We start from the raw sequence: 27,189 nt of genomic DNA, 5'->3' as shown, positions 1-27,189 counted from the left end.
TTCTCCTTGGAATAGAGAAGTTTGAGAGGAGATTTGATAGAGGTATTCAAAAGCATGAAGGGTTTCTAAAGGTGTAGCTAGAGAAAACTGTTCCCATTGGCAGAAAGGTCAAGAACCAGAGGGCATAGATTTAAGGTGATTGGCAAAAGACCCAAAGGTGACCTGAGGAAAAATATTTTTACGCAGTGAGTGGTTAGGATCTGGACTGCACTGCCCAGGGGGTGGTGGAGGCTGATTGAATCATGGCCTTCAAAAGGGAACTGGCAAGTTTAAAAAATTTGCAGAGCTATGGGGCTAGGGCGGGGGAGTGAGACTAGTTCGATTGCTCTTGCATAGAGCTGGCGCGAACTCCGTGCTGTAACCTTTCTATGATTCTATAAGGTCAGAAGTGGGGCTGTTCACTGACGATTGCAGTTTTCAGCTCCATTCACAACTCCTCGGATATTAAAGCAGTCCATTCCCTCATGCAACAATACCTGGGCAACATCCAGGCTTGGGCTGATAAGTGGCAAGTAACATTTGTGTTACCATTGCCAAGTCCCCCACCATCAACATTCTGGGAGTTCCCATTGACCGGAAACTCAGCTGGATCAGCCACATAAATGCTATGGCTACTGGAGCAGTTCAGAGGTTGGGTATTCTGCGACGAGTGGTTCAGCTTCTGACTACAAAAAAAAAACCTCTCAACCACCTACTAGGCACAAGTTAGGTGTGTGATGGAATACTCTCCACTTGCATTGGATGGGTACAGCTGCAATAACACTCATGAAGCTTGACACCATCCAGGACAAAGCAGTCCACTTGATTGGCAGCCTATTCACCACTGGCTTAAAAATCCACTCCCTCCACCATATCATAGAATCATAGAATGATATAGCACAGAAGGAGGCCATTTGGCCTATCGTGCCTGTGCCAGCTCTTTGAAAAAGCTATCCATAGTCCCAATCCCCTGCTCTTTCCCTATAGCCCTGCAAATTTTTGACATTCAAGTATTTATCCAATTCCCTTTTAAAATCATAGAATCATAGAAGTTTACAACATGGAAACAGGCCCTTCGGCCCAACATGTCCATGTCGCCTAGTTTATACCACTAAGCTAGTCCCAATTGCCTGCACTTGGCCCATATCCCTCTATACCCATCTTACCCATGTAACTGTCCAAATACTTTTTAAAAGACAAAATTGTACCCGCCTCTGGCAGCTCGTTCCAGACACTCACCACCCTTTGAGTGAAAAAATTGCCCCTCTGGACCCTTTTGTATTTCTCCCCTCTCACCTTGAATCTATGCCCCCTCGTTATAGACTCCCCTACCTTTGGGAAAAGATTTTGACTCTCTACCTTATCTATGCCCCTCATTATTTTATAGACTTCTATAAGATCACCCCTCAACCTCCTACTCTCCAGGGAAAAAAGTCTCAGTTTATCCAACCTCTCCCTATAAGTCAAACCATCAAGTCCCGGTAGCATCCTAGTAAATCTTTTCTGCACTCTTTCTAGTTTAATAATATCCTTTCTATAATAGGGTGACCAGAACTGTACACAGTATTCCTAGTGTGGCCTTACTCATGTCTTGTACAACTTCAACAAGACATCCCAACTCCTGTATTCAATGTTCTGACCAATGAAACCAAGCATGCCGAATGCCTTCTTCACCACCCTTTCCACCTGTGACTCCACTTTCAAGGAGCTATGAACCTGTACTCCTAGATCTCTTTGTTCTATAACTCTCCCCAACGCCCTACCATTAACGGAGTAGGTCCTGGCCCGATTTGATCTACCAAAATGCATCACCTCACATTTATCTAAATTAAACTCCATCTGCCATTCATCGGCCCACTGGCCCAATTTATCAAGATCCTGTTACAATCCTAGATAACCTTCTTCACTGTCCACAATGCCACCAATCTTGGTGTCATCTGCAAACTTACTAACCATGCCTCCTAAATTCTCATCCAAATCATTAATATAAATAACAAATAACAGCGGACCCAGCACCGATCCCTGGGGCACACCGCTGGTCACAGGCCTCCAGTTTGGAAAAACAACCCTCTACAACCACCCTCTGTCTTCTGTCGTCAATCCAATTTTGTATCCAATTGGCTACCTCACCTTGGATCCCGTGAGATTTAACCTTATGTAACAACCTACCATGCGGTACCTTGTCAAAGGCTTTGCTAAAGTCCATGTAGACCACGTCTACTGCACAGCCCTCATCTATCTTCTTGGTTACCCCTTCAAAAAACTCAATCAAATTCGTGAGACATGATTTTCCTCTCACAAAACCATGCTGACTGTTCCTAATCAGTCCCTGCCTCTCCAAATGCCTGTAGATCCTGTCCCTCAGAATACCCTCTAACAACTTACCCACTACAGATGTCAGGCTCACCGGTCTGTAGTTCCCAGGCTTTTCTCTGCCGCCCTTCTTAAACAAAGGCACAACATTTGCTACCCTCCAATCTTCAGGCACCTCACCTGTAGCTGTCGATGATTCAAATATCTCTGCTAGGGGACCCGCAATTTCCTCCCTAACCTCCCATAACGTCCTGGGATACATTTCATCAGGTCCCGGAGATTTATCTATCTTGACGCGCATTAAGACTTCCAGCGCCTCCCTCTCTGTAATATGTACACTCCTCGAGACATCACTATTTATTTCCCCAAGTTCCCTAACATCCATGCCTTTCTCAACCGTAAATACCGATGTGAAATATTCATTTAGGATCTCACCCATCTCTTGTGGTTCCGCACATAGATGACCTTGTTGATCCTTAAGAGGCCCTACTCTCTCCCTAGTTACTCTTTTGCCCTTTATGTATTTGTAGAAGCTCTTTGGATTCTCCTTTGCCTTATCTGCCAAAGTAATCTCATGTCCCCTTTTTGCCCTCCTGATTTCTCTCTTAACTCTACTCCGGCAATCTCTATACTCTTTAAGGGATCCACTTGATCCCAGCTGCCTATGCATGTCATATGCCTCCTTTTTGACTAGGGCCTCAATCTCCCGAGTCATCCAAGGTTCCCTACTTGTACCAGCCTTGCCCTTCACTTTATAAGGAATGTGCTTACCCTGAACCCTGGTTAACACACTTTTGAAAGCCTCCCACTTACCAGACGTCCCTTTGCCTGCCAACAGACACTCCCAATCAACTTCTGAAAGTTCCTGTCTAATACCATCAAAATTGGCCTTTCCCCAATTTAGAATTTTAACTTTTGGGCCAGACCTATCATTCTCCATTGCTATCTTAAAACTAATGGAATTATGATCACTGGTCCCAAAGTGATCCCTCACTAACACTTCTGTCACCTGCCCTTCCTTATTTCCCAAGAGGAGGTCAAGTTTTGCCCCCTCTCTGGTCGGGCCATCCACATACTGAATGAGAAATTCCTCCTGAATACACTCAACAAATTTCTCCCCATCCAAGCCCCTAATGCTATGGCTGTCCCAGTCAATGTTGGGAAAGTTAAAGTCCCCTACTATTACCACCCTATTTTTCTTGCAGCTGTCTGTAATCTCCTTACATATTTGCTCCTCAATTTCCCGTTGACTATTTGGGGGTCTGTAGTACAATCCTATCAAAGTGATCTCTCCCTTCTTATTTTTCAGTTCTACCCATATGGACTCAGTGGGCGAACCCTCGGATATATCCCCTCTCACTACTGCCGTGATGTTCTCCCTAATCAAGAACGCAACTCCCCTCCTCTCTTACCTCCTGCTCTATCTTTCCTATAGCATCTGTACCCTGGAACATTGAGCTGCCAGTCCTGCCCCTCCCTTAGCCATGTTTCAGTAATAGCTATAACATCCCAGTCCCATGTACCCATCCATGCCCTGAGTTCATCTGCCTTGCCCATCAGACTTCTTGCATTGAAATAAATGCAGTTTATTCTAGACTTCCCTTGGTCTTTGCCCTGCTTTCTCAGACCATCTGTCCGGTCATGTTTTGTACACTCTCCCTTTCTGCCTTTTGTTTCTGTCACCACTTTACTTCCCACTGACATCCTGCATCGGTTCCCATCCCCCTGCCACATTAGTTTAAACCCTCCCCAACAGCACTAGCAAACACTCCCCCTAGGACATTGGTTCCAGTCCTGCCCAGATGCAGACCGTCCAATTTGTACTGGTCCCACCTCCCCCAGAACCGGTTCCAATGTCCCAGGAATTTGAATCCCTCCCTCTTGCACCATCTCTCAAGCCACGTATTCATCCTAGCTATCCTGTCATTCCTACTCTGACTAGCCCGTGGCACTGGTAGCAATCCTGAGATTACTACCTTTGAGGTCCTACTTTTTAGTTTAACTCCTAACTCCCTAAATTCAGCTTGTAGGACCTCATCCTGTTTTTTTACCTATATCGTTGGTACCTATATGCACCACGACAACTGGCTGTTCACCCTCCCCCTCCAGAATGTCCTGCAGCCGCTCCGAGACATCCCTGACCCTTGCACCAGGGAGGCAACATACCATCCTGGAGTCTCGGTTGCGTCCGCAGAAACGCCTGTCTATTCCCCTTACAATCGAGTCCCCTATCACTATAGCTCTGCCACTCTTTTTCCTGCCCTCCTGTGCAGCAGAGCCAGCCACGGTGCCATGAACCTGGCCGCTGTCACCTTCCCCTGGTGAGCCATCTCCCCCAACAGTATCCAAAACGGTATACCTATTTTGGAGGGAGATATTATTGAATCTGCTTCCACCACCTTTGCAGGCAGTACGTTCTCGCTGTGTAATTTTTTTCCCTCTCATGTTGCCTCTGGTTCTTTTGCCAATTACTGTAAATCTGTGCCCTCTGGTTACCGATCCTTCTGCCACTGGAAACAGTTTGTCCTTATTTACTCTATCAAAACCATTCATGCTTTTCAAGGGCAACTAGGATAGGCAATAAATGCCAGTGTTGCCATTCATGGTTTTGAACACCTCTATCAAATCTCCCTTTAACCTTCTTTGCTCTAAGGAGAACAACCGTAGTTTCTCCAGTCTCTCCACGTAACTAAAGTCTTTCATCCCTGGTACCATTCTAGTAAATCTTCTCTGCACCCTCTCCAGGCTCTTGACATCCTTCCTAAATTTTGGTGCCCGAATTGGCCACAATACTCCAGCTGAATCCTAACCAATGTTTTATAAAGGTTTAGCATAACTTCCTTGCTTTTGTACTCTCTGCTTCTATTCTTAAAGCCGAGGATCCATTATGCCTTTTTAAGAGCCTTCTCAACTTGTCCTGCCACCTTCAAGGACTTGTGTATATATACACCCCCAGATTTCTCACATGGACTGCAGCGGTTCAAGAAAAAGGCCGACCACCACCTTCTCAAGGGCAACTAGGATAGGCAATAAATGCCGGTGTTGCCAGCGACACCCACATCTCAAGAATGAATTTTTAAAAAAGAAATTATCTTACAACCCTTTTTGTGTATACACATGAACATACGGCTTGAGGAAGAAGTCCTGCGCACGCGCACACGCACACACGCTTTGGCAATTCCATTTATTTTTCTCTGTTTACTCCCTCCCCATCCTAATGAGTGGGTAATTAAATTCTCCTAGAACAATAATTATTGCTACTCATCCCACTGATTTGTCTAGAGTTTGATACAAAATTCCTATTATACACGGTCTGAGAGACGGCCGAATCGATTCAATTCAAAGATGAGTATTCTGTGGGTTTCATTTGTATATGTTTGACGCCTTTGAATATGTATTTCAATATCGCTTATCTGTGATTGTATTTCAAAACTATTTCTTGGCCTTTCTTGTTCAAATTGATTATCCCAAGAGAGGGGGGTAGAGGAGATACAGTCAGCAACAAACCGTTACGCATCGTTACTATTCAGGGACCTTGTGCCTGGTCCACTTTACGTTGTAGTTTAATGTGACTGCTGTTTTCCTGTCTTCTGAGGAGGGTGGGGAAATTGGACTAGTCCAAAGGCCTGGACTAATAATCCAGAGAACGTGAGTTCAAATCCCACCATGGCAGTTTGAGAATTTGAATTCAGTTTTTAAAAAATCTAAAAAGCTGGTATCAGTAAAAGTGACCATGAAGCTGTTGGATTGTCGTAAAAACCCAACTGGTTCACTAATGTCCTTTTAGGGAAGGAAACCTGCCGTCCTTACCCGGTCTGGGCCTATGTGACTCCAGTCCCACTCCAACGTGGTTGACTGTTAACTTCCCCCTGAAGGATGTGGCTGACTTCCCACTGTGAGATGGAGTGTGATTGTCTCTAAACCAGTGCCCTAGCACCACATAACACATATTGAGAAACTCATGCACCGTTGCGTGTTTGCCAGAATTGGTGTTTCGTCTTTGTGCAGTTCGTTATTCTGCCACTGCTAGGATGTGTTTTGTTTACAGTACTGATAACTGGTTCTAATTTACAGAGAATACAGACAGAAAAGCAACATAACCTTTCACAACAATTACACTGTCTCATACCGTGAATATCGGCGGTACCATTTCTGTCCTGAACGGTCAGCTGGGAGTGAAAGTGATGAACTGGTCATGCCCAACGTGCTTGCCTTGGTAGGTATCAACAGTTCTTTAGCTACGAAAAGGAGTTCAGTTGGATTGTGTGTTGAGGCTGCAATAGTCTTAAGATTCTGATGATATCCTAAACAGTGAGATGTATTGTAGAGATGTATTGAATGACCTAGAATCTATAACACAGAAACAGGACATTTGGCCCAACAGGTCTATGTTGGTGTTTACACTCCACACTAGTCTTCTCCCACCTAATTACCTCTTTCCACCCTGTCCCTCTATCCTTCTATTCCCTCCTCTCCTATGTATGCATTTAGCCTCCCCATAACTGCATCAATGCTCTCTGCTTCAACCACTCCATGTGACAGCGAGTTCCACATTCTCACCACCTTCTGTGTAAAGATATTGCACCTAATTTCTTTATTTGATCTGTTAGTGACCTATCTTATATTCATGCCACCTTGTTTGGTCTTGCCCACAAGTGGAAAGTGTTTCTCCACATCTACCCTATCGAACCTCTTACAGGTCTCTATTCGGTTAGTGCATCTACAATACTGGCATCTACCTGACAAAATGGAAAATTGCCTAGGTATGTCTTGTCCACAAAAAGCAAGACAAATCCAATCCGGCCAATTACCACCCCATCAGTCTACTCTCATTCATCAGCAAAGTGAAGGAAGGTGTTGTCGACAGTGCTATCAAGCGTCACTTACTCACCAATAACCTGTTCACCGATGCTTGGTTTGGGTTCCGCCGGAACCACTCTGCTCCAGACCTCATTACAGCCTTGGTCCAAACATGGACAAAAGAGCTGAATTCCAGAGGTGAGGTGAGAGTGACTGCCCTTGACATCAAGGCAGCTTTTTGACTGAGCGTGGCATCAGGGAGCCCGAGTAAAATTCTCCAGTGGCTGGAGTCATACCTTGCACAAAGAAAGATGGCAGTGGTTGTTGGAGGCCAATCATCTCAGCCCCAGGACATCGTTGCAAGAGTTCCTCAGGGCAGTGTCCTAGGCCCAACCATCTTCAGCTGCTTCATCAATGACCTTCCCTCCATCATAAGGTCAGAAATGGGGAAGTTCGCTGATGATTGCACAGTGTTCAGTTCCATTCACAACCCCTCAGATAATGGAGCAGTCTGTACCTGCATGCAGCAAGACCTGAACAACATCCACGCTTGGGCTGATAGGTGGCAAGTAACATTCGGGCCAGACAAGTACCAAGCAATGACCACCTCCCCTTGCCATTCAACGGCATTCCCTTTGGTGAATCCTCCACAATCATAGAAACATAGAAAATAGGAGCAGGAGTAGGCCATTCGGCCCTTCGAGCCTGCTCCGCCATTCAATATGATCATGATTGATCCTCTATCTCAATGCCATATTCCCGCACTTTCCCCATACCCCTTGATGCCTTTTGTGTCTAGAAATCTATCGAGCTCCTTCTTAAATATATTCAGTGACTTGGCCTCCACAGCCTTCTGTGGTAGAGAATTCCACAGGTTCACCACCCTTTGAGTGAAGAAATTTCTCCTCATCTCAGTCCTAAATGTCCTACCCTGTATGCTGAGACTGTGACCCCTCGTTCTGGACTCCTCCCCCCCGCCCCCCAGCCAAGGGAAACATCTTCACTGTATCCAGCCTGTCTAGCCCTGTCAGAATTTTATGTTTCAATGAGATCCCCTCTCATTCTTCTAAACCCGAGTGAATACAGGCCGAGTCGACCCAATCTCTCCTCATATGACAGTCCTGCCATCCCAGGAATCAGTCTGATGAACCTTCGCTGCACTCCCTCTCTGGCAAGTATATCCTTTCTAATGTAAGGAGACCAGAACTGCACGCAATACTCCAGGTGTGGTCTCACCAAGGCCCTGTATAACTGCGATGTGGAGATGCCGGTGATGGACTGGGGTTGACAATTGTAAACAATTTTACAACACCAAGTTATAGTCCAGCAATTTTATTTTAAATTCACAAGCTTTCGGAGATTTTCTCCTTCCTCAGGCAAATGTTTCGAGATCTTGAAACATTTGCCTGAGGAAGGAGAAAATCTCCGAAAGCTTGTGAATTTAAAATAAAATTGCTGGACTATAACTTGGTGTTGTAAAATTGTTTACAACTGTATAACTGCAGTAAGACATCCTTGCTCCTATACTCAAATCCTCTTGCAATGAATGCCAACATACCATTTGCCTTCCCAACTGCTTACTGTACCTGCATATTTTCTTTCAGTGACTGATGTACAAGGACACCCAGGTCCGTTTGTACATCAACATTCCCCAATCTATCACCATTTAAATAATACCCTGCCTTTCTGTTTTTCCATCCAAAGTGGATAACTTCACCTTCATCCACATTATACTGCAATTGCCATGTTTTTGCCCACTCACTCAACTTGTCTAAATCGCTTTGAAGCCTATTTGCATCCACCTCACAACTCAATCCCACCTAGTTTTGTGTCATCAGCAAACTTGGAAATATTACATTTGGTTCCCTCATCCAAATCATTGATATATATTGTGACTAGCTGGGGCCCAAGCACTGATCCCTGCGGTACCCCACTAGTCACTGCCTGCCACCCCGAAAAAGACCCATTTATTCCTACTCTCTGTTTCCTGTCTGTTAACCAATTTTCAATCCATGTCAGTATATTAACCCCATTCTCATGTGCTTTAATTTTGCCTGCTAACCTCTTATGTGCGACCTTATCAAAGGCCTTCTGCAAATCCAAATAAACCACATCCACTGGTTCTCCCTTATCTATTCTACCAGTTACATCCTCAAAAAAATTCCTGTAGTTTTGTCAAACATAATTTCCCTTTCATAAATCCATGTTGACTTTGTCTAATCCCATTGATATTTTCTAAATGTCCTGTTATCACATCCTTTATAATGGACGCTAGCATTTTCCCTACTACTGATGTTAGGCTAACTGGTCTGTAGTTCCCTGTTTTCTCTCTTCCCTTTTTTAAATAGTGGGGTTACATTTGCCACCCTCCAATTTGCAGGAACTGTTCCATAATCTCTAGAATTTTGGAAGATGACAACTAATGCATCCACTATTTCCATGGCTACCTCTTTTAGTACAATGTAATTAGTAAGATGTAATCAACATCCTGGTGGTCACTGTTGACCAGAAACTAAACTGGACCAGCCACATAAATACTGTGGCTACAAGAGCAGGTCAGAGGCTGGGTATTCTGTGTAGAGCGACTCACCTCCTGACTCCCCAAAGCCTTTCCACCAGCTACAAGGCACAAGTCAGGAGTGTGATGGAATACTCTCCACTTGCCTGGACGAGTGCAGTTCCAACAACACTCAAGAAGCTTGACACTATCCAGGACAAAGCAGGCCACTTGATTGGCACCCCACCTACCACCCTAAACACTCACTCCCTCCACCACCGGCTCACCGTGGCTGCAGTGTGTATCATCCACAGGATGCTCTGCAACTCGCCAAGGCTTCTTCGACAGCACCTCCCAAACCCGCGATTTCTACCGCCTAGAATGACAAGGGCAGCAGGCACATGGGAACACCACCACCTGCACATTCCCCTCCAAGTCACACACCATCCTGATTTGGAAATATATCGCCGTTCCTTCATTGTCGCTGGGTCAAAATCCTGGAACTCCCTATTTAAAAGTTCTGTGGGAGTACCTTCACCACATGGACTGCAGCGGTTGAAGAAGATGGCTCACCACCACCTTCTCTAGGGCAATTAGGGATGTGCAATAAATGCTGGTCTTGTCAGCAAAGTCCACATCTCATGAATTAATTAAAAATAAAAACAATAGAGGTGACCCTTCTGCGTGTATTCTATAGGCCACCAATTGATGAGAAGGATATAGAGGAGCAAATTTGCAGGGAAATTATAGAGTTGCAAGAGCCATAGACTAGTGATAACGGGGGACTTCAACTGTCCTAATATAGGCCAGGATAGTAATAGTTCAAAAGACAAAGAGGCGGAGGAATTTCTGAAGTCTGTTCAGAGAACTTTCTTGATCAGTGTGTTTCTGGCCCAACGAGGAAGGAGGCATTGCTGAATCTGGTTCTGGGGAATGAGGTGGGTCAAGTGCGGCAAATGTCAATGGGGGAACATTTAGGGAACAGTGATCATGGTATTATAAGGTTTAGATTAATTATGGAAAAGGCCAAGGGGCAATCTTGAATAAAAAAATACTTAATTGGAGGAGGGCCAATTTCAGTGGGTTGAGCACGGATCTGGCCCGGGTAAATTGGAATCAAAGATTGGCAGGCAAAACTTATCAAACAATGGGTGGCCTTTTAAAGAGGAGATGGTTCAGGTACAGTCTAGGTACATTCCCACGAGGGGAACAGGTAGGGCAACTAAAGCTAGAGGTCCCTGGATGACAAAAGAGATAGAGAGTAAGATGAAGTGGAAAAAGGGGGTGTCTGACATGTCAGGTTGATAATACAAGTGAGAACCAGGCTAAATATAGAAAGTACAGAGGAGAAGTGAAAAAGGAAATAAGAGGGGCAAAGAGAGAGTATGAGAATAGACTGGTGGCCAATATAAAAGGGAATCCAAAAGACTTCTATAGGCATATAATTAGTAAATTGGTAGTAAGAGGGGTGGGGCCGATTAGAGACCAAGAAGGTGATCTATGCATGGAGACAGAGGGCATAGCTGAGGTACTAAATGAATACTTTGCAACTATCTTTACCAAGGAAGAAGATGCTGCCAAAGTCATAGTAAAAGAGGAGGTAGTTGAGATATTGGATGGGCTAAAAATTGATAGAGGTGGTCTAGAAAGGCTGGCTGTACTTAAAGTAGATAAGTCACTCAGCCTGGATGGGATGCATCCTAGGTTGCTGAGGGAAATAAGGGTGGGAGTTGCAGAGGTGCTGGCCATAATCTTCCATACGGGGGTGGTGACAGAGGACTGGAGAATTGCAAATGTTACACCCTTGTTCAGAAAAGGGTGTAAGGATAAACCCAGCAACTACAGGCCAGTCAGTTTAACTTTGGTGGTGGGGAAACTTTTAGAAACGATAATCCGGGACAAAATTAATTGTCACTTGGACAAGTGTGGATTAATAAAGGAAAGCCAGCACGGATTTGTTGAAGGCAAATCGTGTTTAACTAACTTGATTGAGGGCAATGCGGTTGATGTTGTGTATGTGGATTTTCAAAAGGCATTTGATGAAGTGCTACATAATAGACTTGTCAGCAAAATTGAAGCCCATGGAATAAAATGGGCAGTGGCAGCATGGATACGAAATTGGCTAAGTGTCAGGAAACAGAGAGTTGTGGGGAAAGGTTGTTTTTCGAACTGTAGGAAGGTATATAGTGGTGTTTCCCAGGGGTCGGTACTGGGACCACTGCTTTTTTTTGGTTTATATCGACTTGGACTTAGGTGTATACGGCACATTTTCAAAATTTGCAGATGGCACAAAACTTGAAAGTGTAGTAAACAGTGAGGAGGATAGTGATAGACTGCAAGAGGGCATAGACAGGCTGGTGGAATGGGTGGACATGTGGCAGATGACATTCAATGCAGAGAAGTGTGAAGTGATACTTTTTGGCTAAACTAAATGGTACAATTCTAAAGGGGGTGCAGGAATAGTGAGACCTGGGGGTATATGTGCACAAATCGCTGAAGGTGGCAGGACATTTTGAGAAAGCGGTTGAAAAAGCACATAAGAAATAGGAGCAGGAGCAGGCCATCTGGCCCCTCGAGCCTGCTCCACCATTCAACAAAATCATGGCTGATCGTTTGCCTCAACACCATTTTCCTGCACTATCTGCATATGCTTTAATATCTAGACTGTACCTGAACCATGTCTTTAATATCTAGAAATCTATCAATCTCTGTTTTGAATGCACTCAATGACTGAGCCTCCACAGCCCTCTGGGGTAGAGAATTCCAAAGATTCACCATCCCCTGAGTGAAGAAACTTCTCCTCATCTCAGTCCTAAATGGCCTACTCCTTATTCTGAGACTGTGGCCCCTGATTCCAAACTCCCCAGCCAGGGGAAACATCCTCCTTGCATCTACCCTGTCGAGCCCTGTAAGGATTTTGTGTGTTTCAATGAGATCACCTCTCATTCTTCTAAACTTCAGAGAATACAGGCCTAGTCTACTCAATCTCTCCTCATATGATAATCCCGCCATCCCAGGAATCAGTCTGGTGAACCTTCGTTGTAAACCTCTATGGCAAGTATATCCTTTCTTGGGTAAGGGGACCAAAATTGTACACAATACTCCAGGTGCGGTCTCACCAAGGCCCTATATAATTGCAGTAAGACATCTTTATTCCTGTACTCAAATCCTCTTGTAATAAAGGCCATCATGTTGTAAACTTCTATGATCATATCATTTGCCTTCCTAACTGCTTGCTGCACCTGCATGTTAGCTTTCAGTGACTCATGTACAAGGACACCCAGGTTCCTTTGAACATCAACATTTCCCAATCTCGCACCATTGGAAGAAATACTCTGCATTTCTGTTTTTCCTACCAAAGTGGATAACTTTGCATTTTTTTGTGTCATCAGCAAACTTGGAAATATTACATTTGGTCCCCTCATCCAAATCATTGATATATACTGTGAATAGTAAACAATTTTACAACACCAAGTTATAGTCCAACAATTTTATTTGAAAATCACAAGCTTTCGGAGGCTTCCTCCTTCCTCAGGTGAATGTCAAGAAATCGTCGAACCTTTTGCATTTATAAATCACAGAACAATACCTGGTGATTACAGATAATCTTTCCAACTGCCCGCTGCCAAGGCAATCAAAGTGTTCAGACAGAGAGGTGTTACCTACAGGACCACCGAATATACAAACAACCAAAAAAAAACAGAGAGAGAGAGGCAGAAACATAGAAACATCCGGAAGGAAGAGAAAGACAGCAAATGACCCGTTATATTAAAAACAGATAACTTTTGTTCACTGGTGGGGTTACGCGTAGCGTGACATGAACCCAAGATCCTGGTTGAGGCCGTCCTCATAGGTGCGGAACTTGGCTATCAATTTCTGCTCGACGATTTTGCGTTGTCGTGTGTCTCGAAGGCCACCTTGGAGTACGCTTACCCGAAGGTCGGTGGCTGAATGTCCTTGACTGCTGAAGTGTTCCCCGACTGCGAGGGAACCCTCCTGTCTGGCGATTGTTGCGCAGTGTCCGTTCATCCGTTGTCGCAGCGTCTGCATGGTCTCGCCAATGTACCATGTTCTGGGGCATCCTTTCCTGCAACGTATGAGGTAGACAACGTTGGCCGAGTCACAGGAGTATGAACCATGTACCTGGTGGGTGGTGTCCTCTCGTGTGATGGTGGTATCTGTGTCGATGATCTGGCATGTCTTGCAGAGGTTACCGTGGCAGGGTTGTGTGGTGTCGTGGACGCTGTTCTCCTGAAAGCTGGGTAATTTGCTGCGAACGATGGTCTGTTTGAGGTTGGGTGGCTGTTTAAAGGCGAGTAGTGGAGGTGTGGGGATGGCCATAGCGAGGTGTTCGTCGTCATCGATGACATGTTGAAGGCTGCGGAGAACATGGCGTAGTTTCTCCGCTCCGGGGAAGTACTGGACGACGAAGGGTACTCTGTTGGTTGCGTCCAGTGTTAGTCTTCTGAGGAGGTCTATGCGATTTTTCGCTGCGGCCCGTCGGAACTGTCGATCGACGAGTCGAGCGTCATATCCCGTTCTTACTAGGGCGTCTTTCAGCGTCTGTAGGTGTCCATCGCGTTCCTCCTCGTCTGAGCAGACCCTGTATATTCGCAGGGCCTGTCCATAGGGGATGGCCTCTTTGACGTGGTTAGGGTGGAAGCTGGAAAAGTGGAGCATCGTGAGGTTGTCCGTGGGCTTGCGGTAGAGTGAGGTGCTGAGGTGCCCGTCTTTGATGGAGATTCGTGTGTCCAAGAAAGAAACTGATTCTGAGGAGTAGTCCATGGTGAGCTTGATGGTGGGATGGAACTTGTTGATGTTATCGTGTAGTCTCTTCAGTGATTCTTCACCGTGGGTCCATAGAAAGAAAATGTCGTCGATGTATCTGGTGTATAGTGTTGGTTGGAGGTCCTGTGCAGTGAAGAAGTCCTGCTCGAACTTGTGCATGAAAATGTTGGCGTATTGGGGTGCGAATTTGGTCCCCATGGCTGTTCCGTATGTTTGGGTAAAGAACTGGTTATCGAAGGTGAAGACATTGTGATCCAGGATGAAGCGGATGAGTTGTAGGATGGCGTCTGGAGATTGGCTGTTGTTGGTGTTGAGTATTGATGCTGTCGCAGCGATGCCGTCATCGTGGGGGATACTGGTGTATAGTGCCGAGACGTCCATCGTGGTGAGAAGTGTTCCTGGTTCAACTGGTCCGTGGGTACTGAGTTTTTGTAGGAAGTCTGTAGTGTCGTGACAGAAGCTGGGGGTTCCCTGTACGATGGGTTTCAGGATGCCCTCGATGTATCCAGAGAGGTTCTCACACGGGGTTCCGTTGCCTGATACGATAGGATGTCCGGGTGTGTTGGCTTTGTGTATCTTTGGGAGGCAGTAGAAGTCTCCCACGCGGGGAGTACGTGGGATGAGAGCGCGTAGGATGCTTTGAAGGTCTGGATCGAAGGTCTTGATCAGTTTGTTGAGCTGGTGGGTGTGTTCTTTGGTCTGTAGTGTTCCTGGTTGTCCAGTTGTCGGTATGCTTCTTTGCAATAGTCCGTTCTGTTCTGTATGACGATGGCTCCTCCTTTGTCCGCTGGTTTGATGACGATGTTGCGGTTGGTCTTGAGAGCGTTGATGGCGTTGCGTTGTGCTCGGGTGACGTTCTGGACTGTCTTGAGTGCGGCTGATGAATCTGGCATTGACGCATTTCCTGACAGCTTGAGCATACGTGTCAAGCTGTCAGGAATATTGTGAATAGCTGGGGCCCAAGCACCGATTCCTGTGGTACCCCACTAGTCACAGTCTGCCAACCTGAAAAAGACCCGTTTATTCCTACTCTCTGTTTTCTGTCTGTTAACCAATTCTCAATCCGTGCCAGTATATTGCCCCCAGTTCCATGTGCTCTAACTTTGTTCACCAACCTCCTGTGTGGGACCTTATCGAAAGCCTTCAGAAAATCCAAATACACCACATCCACTGGTTCCCCCTTATTTATTCTACTAGTTACATCCTCAAAGAACTCCAATAGGTTTGTCAAACATGATTTCCCTTTCATAAATCCATGTTGATTCTGCCAAATCCAATTATTATTTTCTAAGTGTCCTGTTATGACATCCTTTATAATAGATTCTAGTATTTTCCCTACTACTGATGTCAGACTAACAGGTCTGTAGTTCCCTGTTTTCTCTCTCCCTCCTTTTCTTAAATATTGGGGTTACATTTGCTACCCTCCAATCTGCAGGAACCATTCCATAATCTATAGAATTTTGGAAGATGACAACCAATGCATCCACTATCTCTATAGTCACCTCTTTCAAAACCCTGGGATATAGATAATCAGGTCCTTGGGATTTATCGACTTTCAGTCCCATTAATTTCTCTGGTACTTTTTTTTTTTACTAATGCTGATTTCTTTCAGTTCCTCATTCCTGCCAGACCCTTGGTTCTCTAGTATTCCTGGGGGGTTTTTTGTGTTGTCTTCTGTGAAGACAGTCACACAAAGTATTTGTTTAATTTCTCTGCCATTTCCTTATTCCCCATTATAAATTCTCCTGTCTGTCTGTAAGGGACCCACATTTTGGCTTTGCCAGTCTTTTCCTTTTTACATACCTATAGAAGCTTTGACAGTCCATTTTTATGTTTCTCGCTAGTTTACTCTCATATTCTATTTTCCCTTTCTTTATCAATTTCTTGGTCCTGCTTTGCTGAATTCTAAAATGCTCCCAATCCTCAGGCTTACTGCCTCTTCCTTTGAATTAATACTATCTTTAATTTCTCTTGTTAGCCACGGTTGGACCACTTTTCCTGTTGGGTTTTTGTGCCTTAAAGGAATATATGTTTGTTGCAAATTATGTATTAATTCTTTAAATCCTAGCCATTGCCTGTCTATCATCATACCTTTTAATGTAGTTCCCCAATCAACCACAGCCAACTTGCGCCTCATACCTTCGTAGTTTCCTTTGTTTAGATTTAAGACCCTAGTTTTGGATTGAACTACATCACTTTCAAACTTAGTGAAGAATTCTGTCATATTATGATCGCTCTTCCCTAAGGGCTCCTTTACAACAAGATTATTAATTAACCCTTTCTCATTGCACAATACTAGATCTAAAATACCCTGTTCCCTAGTTGATTCCTCAACATACTGATCTAGAAAACCATCTTGTACACATTCCAGGAATTCGTCCTCCACAGTATTAGTGCTAATTTGGTTTTCCCAATCTATATGTAGATTAAAGTCCCCCATGATTACTGTATTACCCTTGTTACATGCACTTCTAATTTCCTGCTTTATATTGTGCCCTACATTACCATTCCATGTTGTTACTGCCCCCTTTATTCCATGGGCCGCAATCTTGATGATAAGCCTACCATGCGGCACTTTATCAAACGCCTTTTGAAAGTCCACATACACCACATCAACTGCATTGCCCTCATCTACCCTCTCTTTTTCCTCATCAAAAAACTCTATCAGGTTAGTTAAACACGATTTGCCATTAAGAAATCCGTGCTGGCTTTCCCTAATCAATCCACACTCGTCCAAGTGACTGTTAATTCTGTCCCAGATTATCGTTTCTCAAAGTTTCTTCACCACTGAGGTTAAATTGATTGGCCTATAGTTGCTGGGTTTATCCTTGCACCCTTTTTTGAACAAGGGTGTAAAATTTGCAATTCTCCAGTCCTCTGGCACCCCCCCGTATCTAAGGATGTTTGGAAGATTATGGCCAGTACCTCCGCAATTTCCACCCTTACTTCCCTCAGCAATCTAGGATGCATCCCATCCGGACTGGGTATCTTATCTACATTAAGTACAGCCAGCCTTTCTAGTACCTCTTCTTGATCAATTTTTAGCCCATCCAGTAACTCAACTATATCTTCCTTTACTGAGACTCTGGCAGTATCTTCTTCCTTGGTAAAGACAGATGCAAAGTACTCATTTAGTACCTCGGCCATCCCCTCCTCCATGAGTAGATCTCCATTTTGGTCCCTAATCGGCCCCACCCCTCCTCTTACTACCTGTTTACTGTTTATATGCCTGTAGAAGACTTTTGGATTCCCTTTTATGTTTGCTGTCAGTCTGTTCTCATACTCTCTCTTTGCCCCTCTTATTTCCTTTTTCACTTCCCCTTTTAACTTCCTATATTCTGCCTGGTTCTCACTTGTGTTATCAACCTGACATCTGTCATACGCCCCTTTTTTCCATTTCATCTGACTCACTATCCCTTTTGTCATCCAGGGAGCTCTGGTTTTAGTTGCCCTACCTTTCTGCCTCGTGGGAAAGTGCCTAGTCTGTACTCGAACCATCTCCTCTTTAATGGCCGCCCACTGTTCATTTACAGTTTTGCCTGGTATCTTCCTGCAGTCTACAGCTTTCCTCCTCACTGTCAACAACATGGCCAATTTTTGTATCGTCTGAAAACTTCTTAATCATGCCCCCTACATTTAAGTTTAAATCATTAATATATACCACAAAAAGCAAGGGACCTAGTACTGAGCCCTGCAGAACCCCACTGGAAACAGCCTTCCAGTCACGCAAACGCCGGTCGACCATTACCCTTTGCTTCCTGCCACTGAGCCAATTTTGGATCCAATTAGCCACTTTCCGTTGGATCCTTTGGCTTTTTACTTTTTTGCCGTGTGGGACCTTGTCAAAAGCCTTGCTAAAATCCATGTACACTACATCAAACGCACTACCCTCATTGAGCCTCCTTGTTACCTCCTCAAAAAATCCAATCAAGTTAGTCAGACACAATCTTCCCTTAACAAATCCATGTTGACTGTCCTTGATTAATCCATGCCTTTCTAAGTGACTGTTTATACTGTCCCTCAGAATTGATTCCAATAATTTGCCCACCACCGAGATTAGGCTGACTGGCCTGTAATTACTAGGTCTATCCTTTTTCTCCCTTTTTATACAACGGTGCAATGTTAGCAGTCCTCCAATCTGTAGCCAGGGGGGGATCAGAAAATGATGGTCAGAGCCTCCGCTATTTCCTTCCTTGCTTCTCTTAGCAGCCTGGGATACATTTCATGCTAAACCCCCTTAATACTTCCTCTCTCACTATCTTTATCCCATTTAATATTTCATACTCCTCCTCCTTAGCTGCAATCTCTGCATCGTCCCCCTCTTTTGTGAAGTCAGATGCAAATTATTCATTAAGAATCATACCCACATCTTCCGCCTCCACACATAGGTTATCTTTTTGGTCTCTAATAGGCCCTACTCTTTCCTTAGTTATCCTCTTGCTCTTTATGTATTTGTAAAACACTTTTGGGTTTTCCTTAATTTTACTTGCCAATATTTTTTCATGCCCTCTCTTTGCTTTCCTAATTTCCTTTTTAATTTCACCCCTATACTTTCTATACTCCTCTAGCCGTTCTGCAGTATTGAGCTCTCAGTATCTGACATAAGCTTCCCTTTTTTGCCTTATTTTATGCTGCATGCTCCTTGTCATCCAGGGGGCTCAAATTTGGCAGTCCCACCCTTTTTCATAGGACACCCATGCCTTGTGCCCATATCCCTTTGTTGCCTTTTCCTTCATCCATCTAACCACGAAAGGTTGAGATGAGGCAATGGTTAGAGGACAAAGTGGTTGAATGTTGGCTTTGGGGGGTGGTGGGGACACTGCCACAGGAACAGATGTTCTTGATAATGGTTAAGCTTTGGCCAAAGACAGGCTGTTGTGACTCGAGAAGAGTTATAAGGGGTCTGGAAGGGAGAAATATGAAGGATACGTCCAATAGTGAGGTTGGATTTAGTGGCGGGATTAGAAATGGGGCGGGAGTAAAGGTGGAAGAGGCTGAGGCAGCGTACAGATAATCTTGATCTTCAAAAGCATCAAATGTCCAAAACCAAACCAGCAGAGTTAACTATTCTGATGTCCTCTGCGGGCTCGGGCAGTAAAGCTGAGGGTACTGGTGATGTTCGTTGTCGCTGGTTGTGCAGAGCAGATGGTTGACGGTCCCTGGAGGTAATGGCTCAGGTGGCACACTTCAATCACAGCTTCCCTGATGAGTCTAAACCTTCACATGCATTGCTCCTCTGAAATGCCCAGATGTGACAGTTGTACATGTGCTGTGGGCGATGCACCTCTTAAACACTGCTCACAACTGCCCTCTCCTCAAGCTCGTGCTGCAAGAGGGAAGTGCTGTTTTTTTTTTTATTCGTTCATGGGATGTGGGGGTTGTTGGCAAGGCCAGCATTTAGTGCCCATCCCTAATTGCCCTTGAGAAGGTGGTGGTGAGCCGCCTTCTTAAACTGCTGCAGTCCGTGTGGCGAAGGTTTACCCACAGTGCTGTTGGGTAGGGAGTTCCAGGATTTTGACCCAGCGACGATGAAGGAACGGCGATATATTTCCAAGTCAGGATGGTGTGTGACTTGGAGGGGAACGTGCGGGTGGTGGTGTTCCCATGTGCCTGCTGCCCTTGTCCTTCTAAGTGGTAGAGGTCGCGGGTTTGGGAGGTGCTGTTGAAGAAGCCTTGGCGAGTTACTACAGTGCATCCTGTAGATGGTACACTGCGGCCACGGTGCGTCGGTGGTGAAGGGAGTGAATGTTTAGGCTGCTTTGTCCTGGATGATGTTGAGCTTCTTGAGTTTTGTTGGAGCTGCACTCATCCAGGCAAGTGGAAAGTATTCCATCGCACTCCTGATTTGTGCCTTGTAGATGGTGGAAAGGCTTTGGGGAGTCAGGAGGTGAGTCACTTGCCACAGAATACCCAGCCTCTAACCTGCTCTTGTAGCCACAGTATTTATGTGGCGACTTCAGTTTAGTTTCTGGTCAATGGTGACCCCCAGGATGTTGATGGTGGGGGATACGGCAATGGGAATGCCGTTGAATGTCAAGGGGAGGTGGTTAGACTCTTACTTGTTTGGAGATGGTCATTGCTTGGCACTTGTCTGGCGCGAATGTCACTTGCCACCTATCAGCCCAAGCCTGGATGTTGTCCATGTCTTGCTGCATGCAGGTACAGACTGCTTCATTATCTGAGGGGTTGTGAATGGAACTGAACACTGTGCAATCAGCAGTGAACATCCCCACATCTGACCTTATGATGGAGGGAAGGTCATTGATGAAGCAGCTGAAGATGGTTGGGCTTAGGACACTGCCCTGAGGAACTCCTGTAACGATGTCCTGGGGCTGTGATGATTGGCCTCCAACAACCGCTACCATCTTCCTTTGTGCTAGGTATGACTCCAGCCACTGGAGAGTTCTCCCCCCTGATTCCCATTGAATTCAATTTTACTAGAGCTCCTTGGTGCCACACTTGGTCAAATGCTGCCTGATGTCAAGGGCAGTCACTCTCACCTCACCTTTGGAATTCAGCTCTATTGTCCATGTTTGGACCAAGGCTACAATGAGGTCTGGGGCTGAGTGGTCCTGGCGGAACCCAAACTGAGCATCGGTGAGCAGGTTATTGGTGAGTAAGTGCCGCTTGATAGCACTGTCGACGACAACTTCTATCACTTTGCTGATGATTGAGACTAGATTGATGGGGCGGTAATTGTCCGGATTGGATTTGTCCTGCTTTTTGTGGACAGGACATACCTGGGCAATTTTCCACATTGTCGGGTAGATGCCAGTGTTGTAGCTGTACTGAAACAGCTTGGCTAGAGGCGTGGTTAGTTCTGGAGTACAAGCCTTCAGCACTACAGCTGGGATGTTGTTGGGGTTCCATAGCCTTTGTTGTATCCAGTGCACTCAGCGGTTTCTTGATATCACGTGGAGTGAATCGAATTGGCTGAAGACTGGCTTCTGTGATGGTGGGGACATCGGGAGGAGGCCGAGATGGATTATCCACTCGGCAGTTCTGGCTGAAGGTGGTTGAAGTAACCTTGGTGAGTTTCTGAGTACATACTGTGCCACAGTGCGCCAATAATGGACAGGGTAGATACTGAGTTCAGTGCCGTGGGCACCAGTTGAGCAAACATCTCTGTCCTGGTTGGTGTGGAGCTTATGAGTGTTGCAGCTGCATCATCCAGGCAAGCAATGAGAAATAAAAAGACTTGCATCTTTACGGCACCTTTCACAACTTCCGAATGCCCCAAAGCGCTTCACAACCAATTGAGTGTTTTTTGAAGTGTAGTCACTAGTTGTAATGTGGGGAAATGCAGCAGCCAATTTTCACACAAGATCCTACAAACAACAATGTGATAATGACCAGATAATCTGTTATAGTGATGTTGGTTGAGTGATGAATATTGGCCAGGACACCAGGAAGAACTCCCCTGTTCTGCTTTGAATAGCACCATGGGATCTTTTATGTCCATCTGAGTGGGCAGATGGGCCTTGGTTTAATGTCTCATCTGAAAATGGCACCTCCGACAGTGCAGCACTCCCTCAGTACTGCACTGGGAGTGTCAGCCTGGATTTTGTGCTCAAGTCTCTGGAGTATGCCTTGAACCCATGACCTTATGACTCTGGCGAGGATGCAACTACTTCCCAAGGCTCCATCTCACTCCTGACTTGAGCCTTGTGGATGTTGGAGAGACTTTGAGGAATTGGGAGGTGAGCCACTCACCAGAGAACTCAGCCCCTGCCCTGCTCTTGTAGCCATGGCTGGATCAGTTCAGCTTCTGGTTAGTGTTGATCCCCAAGATGTTGATGGTAGTTGACTCAGTGATAGTAATGCCATTGAAGGTCAAGGATACATGGCTGGGCTTTCTATATTTGGAGATAGTTATTACTTGGCAGCTAACATTTGTGCCATGTAAATGCCATTTGTCAGCCCAAGACTGGATATTATCTAGGTCCTGCTTTCGAATGGTATGGGCTGCTTTATTATTGGAATTATGCATGGAGCTCAACACTGGAATCATCAGTGAACAGCACTGCTCCTGGCTTAATGATGGAAGGAAGGTGTATGAAAGAGCTGAAGATGCTTGGGTCAACAGCACTTGGCTAAGGAACGAAGCCCTGAGACTGTGCCAGATTTTTTCTCTCTCCCCTCTTCTGTTAACTGCAACCAACTTTGCATCAGATATGACTGCAGCCAGAGGACGGTTTTCTCTGACTTCCACCCCCCCCCCCCCACCATTGACCTCAGTTTTACAAGGGCTCCTTGGTGCCGAATGCTGCCTTGATGTTCAGGCGAGCTATTCACATCTCCTCTGGCATTCAGCGTTTGTGTCTGGATCAAGGCTGTGTTGAGGTCTCAAATGCGCAGTCCTGGTAGAACCCAAAGTGAGCACCTGTGAGTAGGTTATTGGCGAGTAGTTGTCAATTGGTGGCACTATTGATGACATTGTGGTGATTATAGGATCTTTGCAGTTACTTTTCTTTCCATCCATTCAGTTATCCCATAAATCTCTCATTAAGATTACTCATGTTTGTCTATTAGCTGTAACTTCTGTGATCCCACAATCCCATTTCTGGATTTAAAAAAATTCCCCACTGAGAGGATTTGAAAATATGCTTTTTTAAACAAAGTGTATTCCCATAGACAAAAAAAGTCTCCTAGATGGAAGGTGGATAATAGGCTAAATGGAAGGTGTTTTCCTAGAAACCAAACAATAGGTAATTTGTTAGGCCGCCTGGGTAATGGGCGGTGGGAAGAACCTCACACTCAATGTTGAAAACCCTCCTGAATGTTTTTCTGAAGAGAAGGGAAGAGGGAGCCCAGGAAAGACGGGCTTGTGAAATTGGAAATCTGCGAGGGGAGTTAGTGTTAAAGGGAAAACTATGAGCCTTCGCTGAGGTAAGGAGGTTCGACATGCTGGAGCGTTAGACATCTTCTTTAAGTTAAGAAAGCTTGACCCACGAATTGGGGAAGCACAATGTGTTCTTTTTGTACCATTGTACTGATTTGAACAAAGTGAATCTGATCGTAACTAGAGCCTCTGTTTGCTCACTGTGAAATAAAGCAGTTTAACGATTTGTATTGAGTTTCTTCCCAAGTGTCAACTCGGCTTGTGTGAAGGGCATGAATATTTCCCCAGATCAGAAGGGTCATTGTATGTGTGTGAGTCAAATCCCATAAAAGTAAGATGCTGAGGTTCCTTAAGGGAGCGGCTGACGACAGTACAGCCAAATCCCTATCAGTGATGGTATACTAACTCATTGGTTGCAATATTTTTAATTTTCTTACAATACTTATTATTTAATTCCAGGGTGCAGCATTAATGATTGAAGACTTGCCCAATGCATTAAAACATATCTTCAACATTGCCTTGAAGACCTTTAATGAGACACCATTTATTAAAAAGTCTGTGAAGGAGATAATGTGGGGATATGATGATCCACTTATTGATTTCCTTAATAGAATACTTCCAGGTGTCATTCCATTTAAAGGAAAGTTTGGATTGTTTGCTGAAGTAAGTGTATTTTTTTTAATCCAAAGTATGTCTTTATGTATCAAGAACGAGTCCTGCCCAATATGTTGATTCCCATGTAGCAGCAACACCTTCCCACCTTCACTGCACCTTCTGGGAAAGGCACGAAACTAATCCTATAACCAGTTCAGGAGTGCTTTGTCAAAAATTCCTCATGGACAATCGAGTAAGCCCCGCGTGCCCTCAAATCCATCCATTATTGTGCAGAGTCATTTGCTCTTGCGTTCCAAATCATGTGTTCTCCTTGTTTTCTGGAAATTCATCTAACAGTGTCTTCTTCCCACCGCCCCCCCCCCCCCCCCCCCCCCACACCTCGCACGGGACAGAGCTCCCTCCCCCCCCGCCCCCCAATATCTTTAATTAGGCGCTGGTGAGAAGAAATCGTCACAAGTGACCTGAACACTAGTTGCACTCGTGAGCTGGGCCTCTCCCTGGGCCCTTGTGTCCCTGTCACCGAGCCGGAGTCACCCCTCTCTATCCATCTGCTCCATGCCTCCCAGAATAAAAAGAGAAGCCCCCCTCCTATTCCCGCACCATCATCGTTCATACCCACACTTGTTTTCCCTGTTACTCCACCTATTGCTTGGCATGATGGTGCTGCCCTCTTACCAGCCTTCCCCAAGGCGGCTTGTTGAGGCTTCTGGACTGATGCTTCTAGCCCAGGCCAGGCCCTGCAGCATGAGCTCATTCACACGACACAACCTTTAAAGGGGAAGGCCACTGGCTTGCAATTCACAGCATGTAGCATGCATACATTAATAAAAAAACTTTCCATTCTTCTTCAGACTAATAATCCCAGGCCATTACCCACAAAACAAACTAAGTCCTTCTGGCTTTCCCTGAGGCTTCAAATATGCCTGCCCCTTTAATGGTACTGATGCTTTTAAGGCCCAGGAAGCACCCGCACTTCCTCCTTTCATCTTGGCTGTTGTCAATACTACACAGTCCTTCACTGAGGACCTTACTGAAAGCCATTTGGAAATCCCAGTTGATTTAGACCAGTCCTCCTTGATCCACTGTTCTGGTCACCTTCATCTGATATCTGAGACCATGTTGGATATCTCCCGTAGCCATTCTAAATGCTCTTTTATAACATCCCTTCTGATATTTTCCATCCAGTTCCCCAACACAGAGGTTAAATTACATTGTTCTATAGTTTCCAGGATTTGGATTTGGATTTGAATTTGAACCCTGTCTGAATAAATAGACTCTGTTTTTCTCCAGTAAACTGACACAGCCCCAGTTAAATCATCCCCTGCTGCTTTTTCTACCTTGAATCAGCTTACACTATTTCCTTTTGTAATCTGCTAAAATACCCATCTGGATTTTAATCCTAACTGCACGGCTTGTAGTTAAAATCCGATTCAAAGTTTCTGTTCAAGTCCTCCGTTATAACTTTGTCTCCATTTACAATTTTCCACTTTGTCCCTTCACTGACTCCAAGCACAAGTGCTTTCCACTGTCTTGCCTCTCTTGCTATCCTTTCTAAATTCATTTTAGACTTCCTAATACCTTTGTGTTACACTAATTGCTTTCTGTATGTTTCTCTGTGAATGATTATTACAGTTTATCTTGTGGCATTTTTTAAACTGACTGACTGTTGAGGCTCCTGTTGCATCTAATATGTTTATTAATGAAGAAGCTTCTGCTATTCCTAATCGCTATTTTGAAAACCTGTTTTCTCCCTTCAAAGTTCTCCAACATTTCTGTGTTTTTTTATTTGTTCATGGATGTGGGCGTCGCTGGCAAGGCCAGCATTTATTGCCCATCCCTAATTGCCCTTGAGAAGGTGGTGGTGAGCCGCCACCTTGAACCGCTGCAGTCCATGTGGTGAAGGTTCTCCCACAGTGCTGTTAGGTAGGGAGTTCCAGGATTTTGTCCCAGCGACGATGAAGGAATGGTGATGTATTTCCAACTTGGGATGGTGTGTGACTTGGAGGGGAACGTGCAGGTGGAGTTGTTCCCATGTGTCTGCTGCTCTTGTCCTTCTAAGTAGTAGAGGTCGTGGGTTTGGGAGGTGCTGTCAGAGAAGCCTTGGTGAGTTGCTGCAGTGCATCCTGTAGATAGTACACACTGCAGCCACGGTGCGCTGGTGGTGAAGGGAGTGAATGTTTAAGGTTGTGGATGGGGTGCCAATCAAGCGGGCTGCTTTGTCCTGGATGGTGCCGAGCTTCTTGAGTGTTGTTGGAGCTGCACTCGTCCAGGCAAGTGGAGAGTATTCCATCACACTCCTGACTTGTGCCTTGTAGCTGGTGGAAAGGCTTTGGGGAGTCAGGAGGTGAGTCACTCACCACAGAATACCCAGCCTCTGACCTGTTCTTGTAGCCACAGTATTTATATGGCTGGTCCAGTTAAGTTTCTGGTCAATGGTGACCCCCAGGATGTTGATGGTGGGGGATTCGGCGATGGTAATGCCATTGAATGTCAAGGGGAGGTGGTTAGACTCTCTCTTGTTGGAGATGGTCATTGCCTGGCACTTGCCTGGCGCGAATGTTACTTGCCACTTATCAGCCCAAGCCTGGATGTTGTCCAGGTCTTGCTGCATGCAGGCTCGGACTGCTTCATTATACCATTCATTACCAGCATGTTGGTAAAATGACTGTTTGTTTAACGTGGATTGAAATATTTTGCAATCAGGTAGTTGCAGAAAGGAACAAGAGGAGACAATTTGACCCGTTGTGTCTGATCTGCGGGTTTTTAGCCATGCTACCTCTATCTGCCCATTGTCCACTGCTGCTGTCAGCTGTCGAACTGGAACTATCTAGTCTATTCCCATTTATCTGCTCTTTTTACCCGTTTGCTATATATTCTTCCTCGTCAAGTAAATATTCAATTCTCATTTATACAATAGTCTCTGTCTCAGTAGATTGGTGGTAAAACATTGCAATTTTGAGCCTGTTGTTCATGGTTGCATATCGTGACACCTCTATTCCCGGTTAGAATGGGGATGAATGGGTAATTTCCCCATCAATCACGCCTGAAGACCGCACTGCAGTAAGTGACTGGGATTGATTTTACACACATAATTTTTGTTATGTAACTATCCTCCACTCACTGCATTTTGCTGGAGAAATAGTCCTGTTTTTATCAGGAGACATTGCTACAGTTTTGGTCATGAGTATTGTTTACGGTAGTTCTTAGAGCAGAGAGATTTGGGGGTTCATTAAGACATTAAAAACAACATCTCAAATAAGGCCATTTAAAGAAAAGCTAATGGAATCCTGGGGTTTATGGCCAGAGGGCAACCAAAGCCAGAGTTCCCTGGATGATGAAAGAGATAGAGAATAAG

The 27,189-nt window shown here is 45.1% G+C and overlaps 1 protein-coding gene across 2 annotated transcripts in view; it reads left to right on the top strand.

Annotated features, from left to right (window-relative positions):
• The window catches only part of scarb1 (scavenger receptor class B, member 1), a 177,698-nt gene that overhangs the window by 12,232 nt on the left and 138,277 nt on the right, over positions 1–27,189 (top strand). For both annotated transcript variants that reach the window (XM_068006246.1, XM_068006245.1), the window contains exons 3-4: positions 6,367–6,508; positions 23,679–23,882. In XM_068006246.1, the coding sequence (XP_067862347.1) occupies positions 6,367–6,508; positions 23,679–23,882 (346 nt within the window). The remainder of the gene's footprint in view (positions 1–6,366; positions 6,509–23,678; positions 23,883–27,189) is intronic.

Source organism: Heptranchias perlo, chromosome 25 (genome assembly GCF_035084215.1).
Source record: "Heptranchias perlo isolate sHepPer1 chromosome 25, sHepPer1.hap1, whole genome shotgun sequence".
Lineage (NCBI taxonomy): Eukaryota > Metazoa > Chordata > Chondrichthyes > Hexanchiformes > Hexanchidae > Heptranchias > Heptranchias perlo.
The sequence above is the reverse complement of the archived record's forward strand: the minus strand, read 5'-3'. Positions and strand labels throughout refer to the sequence as shown.